The sequence below is a fragment of the Sapajus apella genome, unplaced genomic scaffold (assembly GCF_009761245.1).
Source record: "Sapajus apella isolate SASKATOON/1434 unplaced genomic scaffold, GSC_monkey_1.0 scaffold97, whole genome shotgun sequence".
In the NCBI taxonomy this organism is placed as follows: domain Eukaryota; kingdom Metazoa; phylum Chordata; class Mammalia; order Primates; family Cebidae; genus Sapajus; species Sapajus apella.
The window spans coordinates 5,910,053-5,925,354 of NW_022437037.1; the positions used below are offsets into that span (position 1 = coordinate 5,910,053).

General features: G+C 42.9%; 1 protein-coding gene across 7 annotated transcripts in view; it reads left to right on the forward strand.

Moving 5' to 3' along the window:
- The window catches only part of NUP214 (nucleoporin 214), a 101,689-nt gene that overhangs the window by 63,617 nt on the left and 22,770 nt on the right, over positions 1-15,302 (forward strand). For all 7 annotated transcript variants that reach the window (XM_032257626.1, XM_032257624.1, XM_032257625.1 and 4 more), the window contains 3 exons: positions 2,272-2,333; positions 5,952-7,760; positions 9,834-9,904. In XM_032257626.1, coding sequence (XP_032113517.1) covers positions 2,272-2,333; positions 5,952-7,760; positions 9,834-9,904 — 1,942 coding nt within the window. The remainder of the gene's footprint in view (positions 1-2,271; positions 2,334-5,951; positions 7,761-9,833; positions 9,905-15,302) is intronic.

The window sequence follows — 15,302 nt, forward strand, 5'->3', positions numbered from 1 at the left end:
TACAAAAAATTAGCTGGGCATGGTGGCATGTGCCTGTAATCCCAGCTAATTTTTTGTATTTTTAGTAGAGACGGGGTTTCACCATGTTGACCAGGATGGTCTCGATCTCTTGACCTCGTGATCCACCCGCCTCGGCCTCCCAAAGTGCTGGGATTACAGGCGTGAGCCACCGCGCCCGGCCTGAAAGAATCTTTTAAACCTCATCTCAAGATGAGCCCTTGTTAAGGTGCCTGTTCTCTGTGCTATGGGCACTCATGTTGAAACCTGTGTGAGCTGCTGAAGCATTCTCTTCCCTGCATTGATGGGGTTAGACTCTGTGGAACTGAGATCAAAACGTGTCAAAAGATTTTTTTGCTGTTGAAGCATTGTGCATTCAGTTCCATTAGAAAAGCCTCTTAAGTTCTTCAGTTGCTTTTGTAACTGGAATCATACTAGCCACAGTCTCTTTTTCCTGATTTTAATGTATTTTTTGAATGTCCTTCAGCCTAACATGTTAGGAGAAAAGAGGATATTAGAATATTATTTGAGGGGGAAAGTAATAATATATATTTTTTCTTTATTACAAATCATTATGTTTTATACTTCCCAAAGGTAATTTGGAGCAAATTTTAAAGAGTAGGTCAGTGCCAAGAATTATTGCATCCTTAAAGATGGCTAATAATCTTTACTTCTGTGAAATGATATTCTTCTTCCCCCACCACCACCACCCTTTTTTTTTTTCCTTTGCGGCAGAGTTTCATTCTGTCACCCAGGTTGGAGTGCAGTAGTGAGGTCTTGGCTCACTGCAATCTTTGCCTCCCAAGTTCAAGCAATTCTCATGCCCCAGCCTCCCAAGTAGCTGGGATTACAGGTGTGTACCACCACACCCGACTAATTTTTGTATTTTAATAGAGATGGGGTTTTGTCATCTTGGCCAGGCTGATCTTGAACTCCTGGCCTCAAGTGATCCACCCGCCTCAGCCTCCCAAAGTGCTGGGATTGTAGGCATGAGCCACTGCGCCTGCCCCTCTTCCCATTTATAAAATAACTTGGAAAACTTGGGGTCATTGAATCAATGGCTTGACCCTTATTAGATAAAATTTCTTCACCAAGAAAGGTTATGTTTTTATTTTTAATGTGATGGTCAAAAGTGGCTAAGTTATTACATTATTTACTATTTTTGATGTGCTTGGGTCCTTATATTTTAAAACTAGTTTAAAATCTGATTCGAAGTGTGTGCGTGTGTGAGACAGAGCAAGACTCTGGCTCAAAAAAAAAAAAAAGAAAAAGAAAAAAAGGTGCCAGGGTGCAATCATGGCTTACTATAACCTCTACCTCCAGAGCTGAGTGATCCTCTTGTCTTAGCCTCTCGAATAACTGGGACTACAGGTGTACACCACCACACCTGGCTGATTTTTGTTTTTTAATTTTTGGGTTTTGGTTTTGGGGTTTTGTTGTTGTTTTTGCTTATTTTTTGGGTTTGGTTTTTGTAGAAACAGGGTTTCACCATGTTGCCCAGGCCGATCTCAAACTCCTGGGCTCAAGGAATTCACCCGCCTCAGCCTCTCAAAATGCTGGGATTACAGATGTGAGCCACCATGCCTGGCTGAGTTTTTATCACAGTGAATAATCTATTCTGATTCACACTTGTGTGGAATTTTCTTCCTTAGCTATGGTGTCTTCACTTACAGTGTAAAGAAAACGTACAGAAGAAGAGAAGATGGTGAAAGGAGTTAGAAAGTTTTTGAACTAAATTTTCCCAGCCCTAAAACTCAGTTCTGTCAAAATGACAGAGATAAGCCTTCTATTTCATTCTATTCATTGTTTTCCCTAGCAGGATGGGGCTCTCCAACATGCTCGTTGGTCTTGGTGCGGGTCCTAAGAGGCTCTCCCTAGTCCAGTGCTTCTGTCTCGCCAGATCTTCCTTCTGTCCCCTCACTTGACAGACCATCTGCTCCAGCCCCCATTCCCACGTGCACATTCCTCCTGTGTCTCTACTGCTGTAGCTTTGCTCATTTGCAAGAAGTCCCCACTCAAACTTCTGCTACAGGAACCCCAGCCATCCCCCAACAGGCCCTCAACCTCTATCCCCGTCGTGTCTCATCCACAAACTGCTTCTGCCTGCTTAGAGATTGTAGAGTAGCTTTACTGCTTCTGAGACAGGTGCTTTGACTCTGTTTATCTTCTAGATTGGAAATTCCTGAGGGTGGTTTGTATGAATGAATTATAAAATGGAATATTAAGAGGACAGTATTATGCCTTGATTTGTTCCTTTTTAATTTCTCTTGTTAGGACTGGCTTTAATTTTGGGATAATCACACCAACACCGTCTTCTAGTTTCACTGCTGCACAAGGTACAGACTCTGTGTTGAGTAGCATTACTCATGTGTTTTCCCTCAACAACTACAGGTTATTTTTGCCCAGATGTTATCATTTGACTTGCTCCTGAGTCTTACTTACAGTATCTGCAGTAACCTCAGTGTTGATAATGTACATCAGAAATATACTGAATGTGGGAGCCATGGTGGCTCAGGCACTGACTGTTGTCCTGGCACTTAAGGAAGAGAGGCTACTCTTTCAAGACCAGTCTGGACAACATAGAAAGCGCTCATCCATTGGGAAAAAAAGAGAGAGAGAGAGAAATATGCTGAATTTAAGAAACTGATGCAAAGGATTTCTATTTTCATAATTAAGGACAAGGAAAGGGTTTGCTTCTGGAAAATCAGGGCTGTGCTTTAACATTTAAATGTTAACATATGAAATAAAATTTCTCCATCTTTTTCATTTGTAATTTAAAATTTCATCAATTTTTAGGGTGATTCTGTAGGGCAAGATAGGCATAGTAACAGACAGGCTGTAGAAATGAAAGACCAAACTCGTTTTTTTCCTTGATGACATACCAGCAAACACACTCATCCCATGCATGTTGTTAAAAATCCATCAATAGCATGTTTTTAATATTTAAAAGAATTTGAAGACCTATAAAGAAACCAGATCTATTTGTTAAGTGCCTTCCAGTTATCCATTTACAATTAAGTATTTTATTTTATTTTATCTTATTTCATTCACTTAGAGATGGAGTCTTACTCTTGCCACCCAGGCTGGAGTATAATGGCACGATCTCGGCTCACTGCAACCTCCACCTCCTGGGTTCCAGCAATTCTCCTGCGTCAGCCTCCTGAGTAGCTGGGATTACAGGTGCCCACCACCATGCCCAGCTAATTTTGTATTTTTAGTAGACATGGGGTTTTACCATGTTGGGCAGGGGTTAGTCTCGAACTTGGGCAGGGGTTGGCCTCAAACTCCTGACCTCAAGTGATTCGCCTGCCTCGGCCTCCCAAATTGTTGGGATTACAGGCGTGAGCCACCGCACCCATCCCAGTCTTTTATTTTGTTTTTATTTTTGTTTTTCCAAGATAGAGTCTTGACCTGTTGCCCAGGCTGGAGTGCAGTGGCACAATCTTAGTTCACTGCAACCTCTGACTCCCAAGTTCAAGCAGTTCTCCTGCCTCACCTCCTGAGTTGCTGGGATTACAGGCTCATGCCACTACCCAGGTGTTTTTTTGTTTTTTGTATTTTTACTAGAGACAGGGTTTCACCATGTTGGCCAAGCTGGTCTTGAACTCCTGACCTTGTGATCTGCCCACCTAGACCTCCCAAAGTGCTGGGATTACAGGCATGAGCCACCATGCCTGGCCCAAGTCTTTTATTTTAAAAAGAAAGCATTTATTTTAAAAATGTGTTTTTATTGAGGAAAATACGGAAATATTTAAAAGAATACAGGAGTTTAGAATCACATCACACCCCTTGGTAATAACTATTGCCATTCTTCTGTATTTCCTTCTAGGGGTTTTGTCTTTTACTCTTTTTTTTCCATTTAATACAGTCTCTTACAAATTTTCCAGTATTATTTAAAACCTTGAATAATTATCATTTAAATGGCTTCATAATTCTATTTTGTAGATACGCCATAATTAAAATATTGGGCATTTAGGTTATTTTCAGATTTTCCCTATTATAAATAAAATAGTGACCATCTTTCATTTAGTCACTCAACAAATATTCTTTGAGTGTTTTGTATGTGCCTACCCAAGTGGCAGTTTTCTTAGTGGAAAGGGGAGCTCCTAACCTCTCAAAGTGGGCCAGGGAGCTAAAAGCATAAGAGCACTCCTAAACCTGGTCTGAGTTTGGCACTTAATGGGTTGGTAATTTCATTTCTTTCTCTCTCGAACAGTCATTCTTAAAACTTTTTTTTTTTTTTTTTTTGAGACGGAGTTTCGCTCTTGTTACCCAGGCTGGAGTGCAATGGTGCGACCTCGGCTCACCGCAACCTCCGCCTCCTGGGTTCAGGCAATTCTCCTGCCCCAGCCCCCTGAGTAGCTGGGATTACAGGCACACGCCACCATGCCCAGCTAATTTTTTGTATTTTTTTAGTAGAGACGGGGTTTCACCATGTTGACCAGGATGGTCTCTATCTCTTGACCTCGTGATCCACCCGCCTCGGCCTCCCAAAGTGCTGGGATTACAGGCATGAGCCACCGCGCCTGGCCTAAAACTTTTTTTTAATTTTTGCCTACTTCTATGTAGAAGAACCTTCAAGGCCCGCCTCCTTTCCATTCTCACTTTCTAGAGGAAAAAGAACCAAGTGTTATAAAAAGATTGGAGAGGAACCAAATAATTGTCAAAATTCGTAATAGGAATAAAATCATAATTTTACATAAACATTTTCGTTAAAAAGAGAATAGACACAATCCAAAAACCGTGAACAACTAAGTACAAATACAGGTGATACAAAGGGATCTTTCAGGAAATTATAGGTAGTAGGGGTGTTGCAGAATTCCCAGCAGTTTGTGATAGGCAGACGTCTTAAAACAATATTGGCCAGGCGTAGCGGCTCAGCGCTTTGGAAGACCAAGGCAGTAGGATCACTTGAGCTCAGGAGATCAAGACCAGCCTGGGCTGTATAGGGACACCCAGTCTCAACAAAATGTTATAAAATTATAGGTAGGTTTGGTGGTGCGCACCTATCTATATTCTAGCTACTTGGGAGGCTAAGGTGGGAGGATCACTCAAACCCGAGAGATCAGGCTATGGTGAACTCATCACGCCACTGCACTCCAGCCTGAGTGGCAGAGCAAGACCCTGTCTCTAAATAAATAAATAAAGCAATATGCAGTTAGAAATTTCAGGAGACACTTGTAGTAGGCTAATTTTGGTTTATAAATTTTGTTACTCTTTTATTAACCACTGTTGTTTGACCAGGCCTTGTGGGTGCTTTACCCATATTTCATACAATCTTTGTAACAGCTCTGTGAGGGTAGTACTATAATTATCTAGATTTTCCAAATGGAGGAATTGAGGCCCAGAGAGATAAAGCAGCCTTTCCAGATTCACACAGCCAGCAAGTAGCAGACTCCATAGCTCCAGAGCCCATGTCCTTGACCAGCAGACCATACTGCCTCTGTCAAATAGCTGACGTAGTAGAGCACTAGTAAGTAGCCATTAATTGTAAGTTAAAATTATTTTTATGGACCAACACTTTATTTGCACATAAAATGAAGGAAGAACTTCCATTTTGAATCAAATCCTGTGTCTATCAGGAGGTCCACAGGCTAGTGCTGCGCTGAGGTTGTTATTAAGGAAAGCACACAATTAGGGTAAATTAAGGGAAGAGGCCTTTTATCTCTCTTTGGGATAATATGTTAATTTCACATATTCTAGATATTCTGTATTTGTTGCGATTTAATAAAAAAGAGTATTTGTTCCTTTTCACCTCAGACGACTCAGACAGAGCTGATGTTTGTGTGGAGAAGCACTCATTCCACCTCCTTAGAGAAAACTGCTGTGAGAACAAGGCACCCTGACTCTGTAGAGGGGAGAGACAACTTTGGCTTAGAAACGCAATAAATGGAAATGTAATGGGTCATATTTTGCTAAATCCAACCCATTTACCAATTTCTTTTTCTTGCTAGGGGCAACACCCTCCACTAAAGAGTCAAGCCAGCTGGACACATTCTCATTTAGTGGGGGAAGCAAACCTTATGAAGCCATTCCTGAAAGCTCACCTTCCTCAGGAATCACATCAGCATCAAACACCACCCCAGGAGAACCTGCCCCATCTAGTAGTAGATCTGTGGCACCTTCTGGAATTGCTCTTTCCACCACCTCTAGTAAACCAGAAACCCCACCATCCAAGTTGGGAGAGCTGCTGTTTCCAAGTTCTTTGGCTGGAGAGACTCTGGGAAGTTTTTCAGGACTACGGGTTGGCCAAGCAGATGATTCTACAAAGCCAACCAACAAGGCTTCATCCACAAGCCTAACTAGTACCCAGCCAAACAAGACGTCAGGCATGCCCTCGGGGTTTAATTTTACTGGCCCCTCAGTGTTAGGGAAGCTCGCGGAGCCCCCTGTGACCTCCTCTGCAACCGCCACCACAGTAGCACCACCAGCAGCTACCAGCACAAGCACGAGCACTTCCTCAACTGGCATTTTTGGCAGTCTGCCAGTCACCAGTGCAGGATCCTCTGGGGTAGTCAGTTTTGGTGGGACATCTCTAAGTGGTGGCAAGACTAGTTTTTCATTTGGAAGCCAACAGACCAATAGCACAGTGCCCCCATCTGCCCCACCGTCAACTACAGCTGCCACTCCCCTTCCAGCATCATTCCCCACATTGTCATTCAGTAGCCTCCTGAGTTCAGCAACTACTCCCTCCCTGCCTATGTCCTCTGGCAGAAGCACAGAAGAAGCCACTGTATCAGCTTTGCCTGAGAAGCCAAGTGACAGTGAGGTGTCAGCATCAACAGCCTCACTTCTAGAGGAGCAACAGTCAGCCCAGCTTCCCCAGGCTCCTCTGCAAACTTCCGACTCTATTAAAAAAGAACCTGTTCTTGCCCAGCCTGCAGTCAGCAACTCTGGCACTGCAGCATCTAGCACCGGTCTTGTAGCACCTTCTGCAGAGGCTACTCCAACCACCACCGGGGGCCCTGATGTCAGGACGGGGTCAGTACCGCCTGCCTCCACCTTTTCCATGCCTGGGCAGACTGCTGTCACAGCAGCTGCTATCTCAAATGCAGGCCCTGTGGCTGTCGAAACATCAAGTGCCCCCACAGCCTCCAGCACCACACCCATTGTTGCTCCTGGTCCAGCTGCAGAGGCAGCGGTGTTTGGTACTGTCACTTCTGGCTCATCGGTCTTTGCTCAGCCCCCTGCTGCCAGTTCTAGCTCAGCTTTCAGCCAGCTCACCAACAACACAGCCACTGCCCCCTCTGCCACGCCCATGTTTGGGCAGGTGGCAGCCAGCACTGCACCCAGCCTGTTTGGGCAGCAGACAGGAAGTGTAGCCAGCACAGCGGCTGCCACACCACAGGTCAGCAGCTCAGGGTTCAGCAGTCCAGCTTTTGGCACCTCAGCCCCAGGGGTCTTTGGACAGACAACCTTCGGGCAGGCCCCAGCCTTTGGGCAGTCAGCGAGCAGCGCTGCAAGTGGCTTTTCCTTCAGTCAACCTGGGTTCAGTTCTGTGCCTGCCTTCGGTCAGCCTGCTGCTTCTACCCCCACATCCACCAGTGGAAGTGTCTTTGGTGCCTCCTCAAGTACCAGTAGCTCCAGTTCCTTTTCATTTGGACAGTCATCTACCAACACAGGAGCGGGGCTGTTTGGCCAGAGCAACCCTCCTGCTTTTGGGCAGAGTCCTGGCTTTGGCCAAGGAGGCTCTGTATTTGGTGGTACCTCAGCCGCCACCACAACAGCGGCATCCTCTGGGTTCAGCTTTTGTCAAGCTTCAGGTAAGAATTTGTGGAAAATTTTTATTTTGTTTCCCTGTCTGCTATTTGAAACATTAGCTGCAGACCCATATTACTTTTGTAATTAAAAGAAACGGAAGACTCAGAACCCAAAAATAATCTGTAGGTTAAGGAAGGTAGTGTGGAGCACATGCGGTGTCAGGAACTTGTTTGGCCTAATTGACTGGATCTGTTACAGCTTAACGCAGCTCCAGTTTTGCTTCTTAGCAAGTTTGTCACCTGCTAGCTACCAGAGTGACAGTTTCATGGGAGAAAAACAAGAATTTTTAGTTTAAGGTCCTGGCAAGTAATTTAATGACTGATAGATAGGAAATTTCAAATTTGGAAGGCACTTTAGAGGTCATTATGCCTAAAGCCGTCAAGTGTCAAGGAGACTGCGCTCATGTCAGATAGTGCTGGTAGAACCAGCAGGAGAGTCCAAGGGTCGTCATAGTCCACCGCCCTGCCAGGGTTTTCTTTCCCCTCTGATACCATCTTTCTTACTGTAATGGCTGATACTAACATTTAATTTGGGGTTTTTTCCTATTTTCAATGTTGTGACTTTTTGTAAAAACTACACTTTACTGTTTTTGGCGGCGAAATTCTTCACCATTGCATTTTCCATTTTAGCAGCTGCTTTTACTTCCAAAAGTTATCAATAAGCAAGGCAATTTTAAAATCTGTCCTGAGATTTGCTTTCTAATAGTTACCTTATGAAAGGCAACTCTTCAGCAATAGACTCTGGGAGAAAAGCAAGGATCACTGATTTCATGGTGGGCAGGATTACTAGTAATTGCTAATTCATTATTCGATGAAAACTTGAAAATGGTTCATTATTTATTAGAAAGGAAATGTTTTCCTTTCTTCCATCCACAAATGTTTGTTATATTCATTACTAAATTCAGCTATAAGGACACAGTGTCGCAAAGACAGACACGGTTTTGAGACCCACCTGATGCCCTGTGAAGAGGCCAGTGGACCACTGAATGATGGGAAATGTGCCAACTTGGTCCAGAGAATGGGGAACAAGAAGGCCCTGAGAGTCTTAAAAGAGAGGAGGACATTTAACACAGTCCCTGTCTCTACTGTGCCGTTTGTTCTGCAGTCAGAACTTGAGAAGACCTCATGCACAGGCATGGTCATACTATTTCAACAGATTCAGAACTCATGAAGAAATCTTCTTCTTTGATTTAGTAACTGTGTGGAAAGGTATCTGAGCTGTCTACTTCAGCCCTGGTTGAGGAATTGAGTCTTGTCCAAGCTCAGCTACCCAATCAGTGACAGAGATGAAAATAGAGGCCGGGTGTGGTGGTTTACGCCTCTAATCCCAGCACTTTGGGAGGCCTAGGTGGGCCAGTCACTTGAGGTCAGGAGTTTGAGACCAGCCTGGCCAACATGGTAAAACCCCATCTCAAAATACAAGAAATAGCCAGGTGTGGTAGCAGGCACCTGTAATCCCAGCTACCTGGGAGGCTGACGCAGGAGAATCACTTGAACCTGGGAGGCAGAAGTTGAAGTGAGCTGAGATCACGCTACTGCACTCCAGCCTGGGTGATAGAGTGAGACTCTGTCTCAAAAAAAAAAAAAAAAAAGAAAAAGAAATGAGAATAGAACTCCTGCCTTCTCACTCCTTGTCTGGAGCTCTTTTGTTCAGCTCAGCACTTCAACCATGTTATGCCATCTGGAAGAAAGATAAACTACCCGAAAGAATGTGGTGTTTGAGATTCAAAAGAAACCAAGGAGTAGAAATATTCATAGTATTAAGTCAGCCCTTAGAATTTCTGATGGCTGAAAGTAAGCTATTCTTAGCCCCCATCCACTTCGGGGTTTAGTAGGAGAGATGGATTCAGTCCTCAGGACTTTCGAACTTAAACTATTTTAAAATGTTAGCAATGAAAAGGGGTTTTTAAAGTATTTTCTCAGAATCTTCTCCACTTCCTAGATGGGGAAACATTTTATTCATAAGTTGATTTATTGTGGGCTATCTTAGCACACCTGAATGCCATTTAAAAAGAAATAAACTTTAATGTAAAAGACTCATCCAAATCAAATTTTTGTTTTCTTTATATTTTATAGGTTTTGGATCTAGTAATACTGGTTCTGTGTTTGGTCAAGCAGCCAGTACTGGTGGAACAGTCTTCGGCCAGGTAAATACGCTTTTGTCTTCATTCATGTCAACATTTATCAAACCAGTCCAGTTTTCTGCACTGTAATATAATCAGTTCATGTTGTATGTCGACATTCATCAGATAGCCATGTGTGGTTTTTAAGCTGTACTCCCTTCAGCTGCCTTGAAGTTGCAGCAGTCTCAGCCTCTGATTAGAGAGGATCACTAGAATTTTGATCCACCTTCCATAGCTCCCTGGGAAAGTACTTTGAAAGCACATTGCCTGATTTCTTTTTTCTTTAGATACAGGGTCTCACTCCATTGCCCCAGGCTGGAGTACAGTAGCGCAATCACAGCTCACTGCAGCCTTAAACTCCTGGGCTCAAGCAATCCTTCTACCTCAGCCTCCCCAATAGCTAGGATTATAGGCACATTCCATAACACCCAGCTCATTTTTTATTTTTGTAGAGAAAGGGTCTCGCTGTGTTGGCCAGGCTGGTCTCAAGCTCCTGGCCTCAAGCAATCCTGTGGTACTGGGATTACAGGCATGAGCCACCATGCCTGGCCACATTGCCTGATTTCTATCAGTCCCCTGCCTGTTAGGCCGAAGGTTGACAAACTATAGTTTGTGGGCTAAATACACCCTTTAGCTTTTTTGGGGTTTGTTGTTGTCATTTTTTAACTTCTTAATCTACGAATGTTGTTTGTATCTGTGTGTGTGCGTGTGTGTGTGTGTGTGTGTGTGTGTGTGTGCGCGCGCGCGCGCATCACCTGCAACCTCTGCCTCCCATGCTCAAGTCATCCACCCACCTCAGTCACCCAAGTAGGTGGGACTATAGGCTTATGCCACACCCCGCTTTTTTTTTTTTTTTTTTTTTTTTTTTTTTTTTTTTGGATAGAGACAGGTTTTTGCCATGTTGCCAGGCTGGTTTCTAACTCCTGAGCTCAGGGTGATCTGCCCACCTTGGCCTCCCATAGTTCTGGGATTACAGTCATGAGCCACGGCGCCTGGCCAATTTTATATTTTTAAGTGGTTGTTTAAAAAGAAAAAGGAGGAGGAAGATTTGGCAACATATTTGTCTCCTCTGCTAAGCTCTATGTAGCCTGGGGACTCCTTTTGGTGAACCAAACTGTTTCATTTTATGTAGCTAACAGTTATCTGTGTTGCCAGGCATAATTTTAAGTGCTTTATACAAATTAACTCATGTAAGCATCACAGCACCTCCATAAGATAGGTGCTATTATTATCGCCATTTAAAAGATGAGGACACTGAGGGCCCAGAGAGGTTAACTTGACTGGTACATCAGACACTGGCTGCATTTAGATCATAGTAACCTCCTAAGGAACCCTGATGAAGAAGGATATGCTGGTTTATCAGAAAGGATTGTGACTTTCACTTTCTGAAGGTAGAACTTGTATTAGTCCAGCAGTTAATAAGGTGGTAGGCATAATATATGTTTCTTACACATCTTCAGTATGAAATTTTCTTTATCATCTCTGTTTTCCTTTGAAGATAGGCTCTGCCCTGTCAATGATCTTTCTTAAAAGAGAAGTGAAACTTATGAATTTCAGTTTCTGGTGGTAGAGGATTAGATTATTCAAACCAAGTTCTCTACTGAAAACTGCTAAAAAAAAATGCTAGATAAAACATAAAAACCCTATTTTTAAAAGCACCAATAAACCAACAAGGTATTTTACCAAACCAAGAGGAAAATGGGAACCTAGAGAAATAAAGTAGAGCCCAGAAGCCTGTTGCCCTGACAGCATTTACTAATCTAAGAAAATCTGAATTTTCTATTTAATAACTCAAAGGTAAAGGGACAGAAATCACCAACTAAGATATGCACAAAGTGGGGAGTTCTAAAAGAGACCCTCCCACAGTCAGCTGGGACTCCACATTGACAGTTCTCAGCTGGTGAGTAGACTGACATGGTTCCAGGGTAATGCTGCCTCCAGATGTCTGGCAGGGGCAGCGCAGGCCCACTCTGAAGGAAAAGAACTATACCTAGAGGCTACAAATTATCTTACAAATAATTTTTAAGGATATGGATTTCTGTATCTAAATTAGACACACAAGGAAACCAGTAACTATGAGCAAGAGCCAGAATGAGCATCAGAAATCACCTTTGCACAGACTACCTAGACTATAAATCAGCTGGGGCTTACAGAGTTTAGAAGAAATCAAAGACAAACTTGAAAATACTAGTAAGGAATAGGAAATCATAAGAAGTGTCATAGCAGATTTGAAGAAGAACCAAATAGAATTTCTAGAAAAATGTAATGATTAAACTCAGTTTTAAACTCAGTGGCTGTATTTGGAGCAGCTTAGACCTGCTGAAAGGAGCAGTGGCACACTAGAACAGAATGTGGCAGTCAACATTTCCGGCCTTCAGAGCTATTGATAGCCTCTGTCATAAGCACTCAACGCTGCCATTGTAGTGCAAAAGCAGCCCTAGGCAATACGTCAAGAAATGGGCATGATTGGTTCAGTAAAGCTTTGTTTATAAAAACAGGGAATGAGCTGGATTTGGCTCCTGAGCTATAGTTTGCCGACCCTTGAACTAGAACGTAGGTGAAGTTGAGTTACCTGGAATGCATCACAGAGAGCAAAAATGTAAGATACAAGTGAGAAAAAATCCTGTGGGAGAAAATCCAACATACATTTAAAGAGTCCTGGAAGGAGAAGAGAGAGAATGTGTGGCAGCATTAGAGAAAGAAACTTCCAAAACTAACCAATAATAGTTAGAAGCCCAAGAAGTACCAAGCAAGAACGCATAGAAGGAAACTGATTCTGAGGCCTGTCCTAGTGAGACTGCAGAACACCAAAGGTGAGGTATTAAAAGCAACGAGAGATAAAAGAGAGATTATCTTTTAGGGAGCCATAGGCAGACTGACAGCAGACTTCTCAGCAATGACCATGAAAGCCAGAAGACTGGCCATCTAGCATTTCTAAATCCAGCAAAAAATATCTTTAAAGAATGAAGAGAAATGAAGACTTTTTTTCAGATAAGCAAATACTGAGAGAATTTATGTCTAGCAGACCTGAAAGAAATTCTAAGAGATATTGTTTGGAAAGAAGGAAAATTTGACCTTACTGAAATTATGGCTTTCTTAATTTTAGGATAAAACAAGCCATTAAATAGGAAAATTGTAGCCTATCTAACCAACAGAGTAATTGTATTCAGAATATATAAAGAATTCCTGTAATTCAGAAAGAAAGAAAGACAGCTATACCCAAATTAAATTACAAGGCTGACAGTACCAAGTATTGGTGAGTAAGAAGAGCAACTGGGAACTCATATATTGTTACTGAGAGTGTAAATTTATATTAACCACTTTGGAAAACAATTTGGCAGTATCAAAACTAATATACAAAATCCCTCTTGGCCCAGCAAATCTACCCTGAATATGTAACCAACAGAAATGAGTGCCTGTGTTCACCAAAAGATATGGTTAAGAATGTTCACAGCAGAATTTTCTTCATAGCTAACCACAGGAAACAGCCCAAATGCTTATGAGCTGAAGAATGGATGAATAAATTGTGGTATATTTATACAGCCGAATACTACAGAGAAATAAAATATACTGTTCCTATAACTGGCCTAGATTTGTTCTTTTTTTGTTTTTTGTTTTTTGTTTTTGAGACGGAGTGTTAACTCTGTTGCCCAGGCTAGAGTGTAGCAGCATGGTCTTGGCTCACTGTAACCTCTGCCTGCCGGATTCAGGCGATTCTCCCGTCTCAGTTTCCTGAGTAGCTGGGATATCAGGTGCATGCCTAGCTAATTTTTGTATTTTTAGTAGAGATGGGGTTTTGTCATGTTGGCCAGGCTGGTCTCAACCTCAGGAGATCCTCCCGCCTCAGCCTCCCAAAGTACGGGGATTACAGGCATGAGCCACCATTCCGGCCCTAGATTTGTTCTTTGAAGAAACTCATGTACATATGTGTCAGGATCCAAGAGTATTCATAGCAACATTGTTATAATAACTTACAACTAGAAACAACCCACATATTTATCAACATTCATATGAGTAGGTGAATTTATAATTTATATTATTCCACAGTAGATTTTTGAGACAGGGTTTCACTCCTGTCACCAAGGCTGGATTGCAGTGATGTGATCTCTGCTCACTGCAGCCTTCGCCTCCAAGGCTCAAGTGATTCTCCTGCCTTAGCTACCCAAGTAGCTGGGACTACAGGTGCACACCACTGTTCCTGGCTAATTTTTTATGGTTTTTTTGTAGAGACGGGGTTTCACATGTTGCCCACACTGGTCTCGAACTGACTGCTGGGCTCAAGCAGTCTGCCTGCCTCGGCCTTCCAAAGTGCTGAGATTGCAGACATGAGCCACCATGCCCAGCCCTCTTTCTTTCTTTCTTTCTTTTTTTTTTTTTTTTTTTTTTTTTTGAGACAGCATCTCACTCTGTCACCCAGGCTGGAGTGCTCTGGTGCAGTCACAGGTAACTGCAGCCTTGATCTCCTGGGCTCAAGCAATCCTCCCACCTCAGCCTCCAGAATAACTAGATCCACAGGTGCACCACCATGCCCAGCTAATTTTTAAAAATTTTTGTAGAGGTGGGGCCTCGCCATGTTGCCTAGGCTGCTCTGGAACTCCTGGCCCAAGTGATCCTCCCACCTGGACCTCCCAAAGTGCTGATGAGATTACAGGCATGAGTCACCATACCTGACTCCATAGTAGAATATTATCCAGCTATGAAAATGAGCAAATTTCAGCTACATGTATAGCTGACAAGCACAATGTTGAGCCAAAGAAATCTAAAACATCACTATGATAAACTCCATATTGTTATTCCCCTTCCACTCCATATTCTTCCTCCAAAGAAATTATGTTTGCAATTGGAGGGGCCAAAGATTGAAATCAAGGTTTTTTCTGTGATGGCAGGAGCCTTATCTTTTTTATTTATTGCTATATCTCTAATGCTTAGGACTGTGTCCAGCACATGATAGACATTGTGGAAATGAATGAATTTTCAGGTAACAGAAGTATCCTCAGAAAACTCCAAAGATGCTAGGTAGATTCTGGCTAGGATGTTAAAGGATATAGAAAACCTTCACTGCCATAACACCAAGACAAATCCAGATAATGTAGACATCACACTTACTCTGGGAGTACTGGAATTATTTACTGCTGTATAACAAATTACCTCAAAACCTAGTAGCCTGCAACAGCTGCTTATTACAGCCTTGGATTCTGTAGGTCATAACTTCAGATGAACTTAGTAGGGGTAGCTTGTCTTCACAGTGTCTGTGGTCTCAGCTGGAAGAAGGGAAGACTGGAGGTGAGTCATCTGAAGGCTCGCTCTGATGTCAGTGGTTGGCTTGACTGTTGCCTCAGACCCTAACTGGAGCTGTTAGCTGAACACCTACATTTGGCCTATGTAGCCTGGGCTTGCTCACAGCATGCTGGCTAGGAGAAAC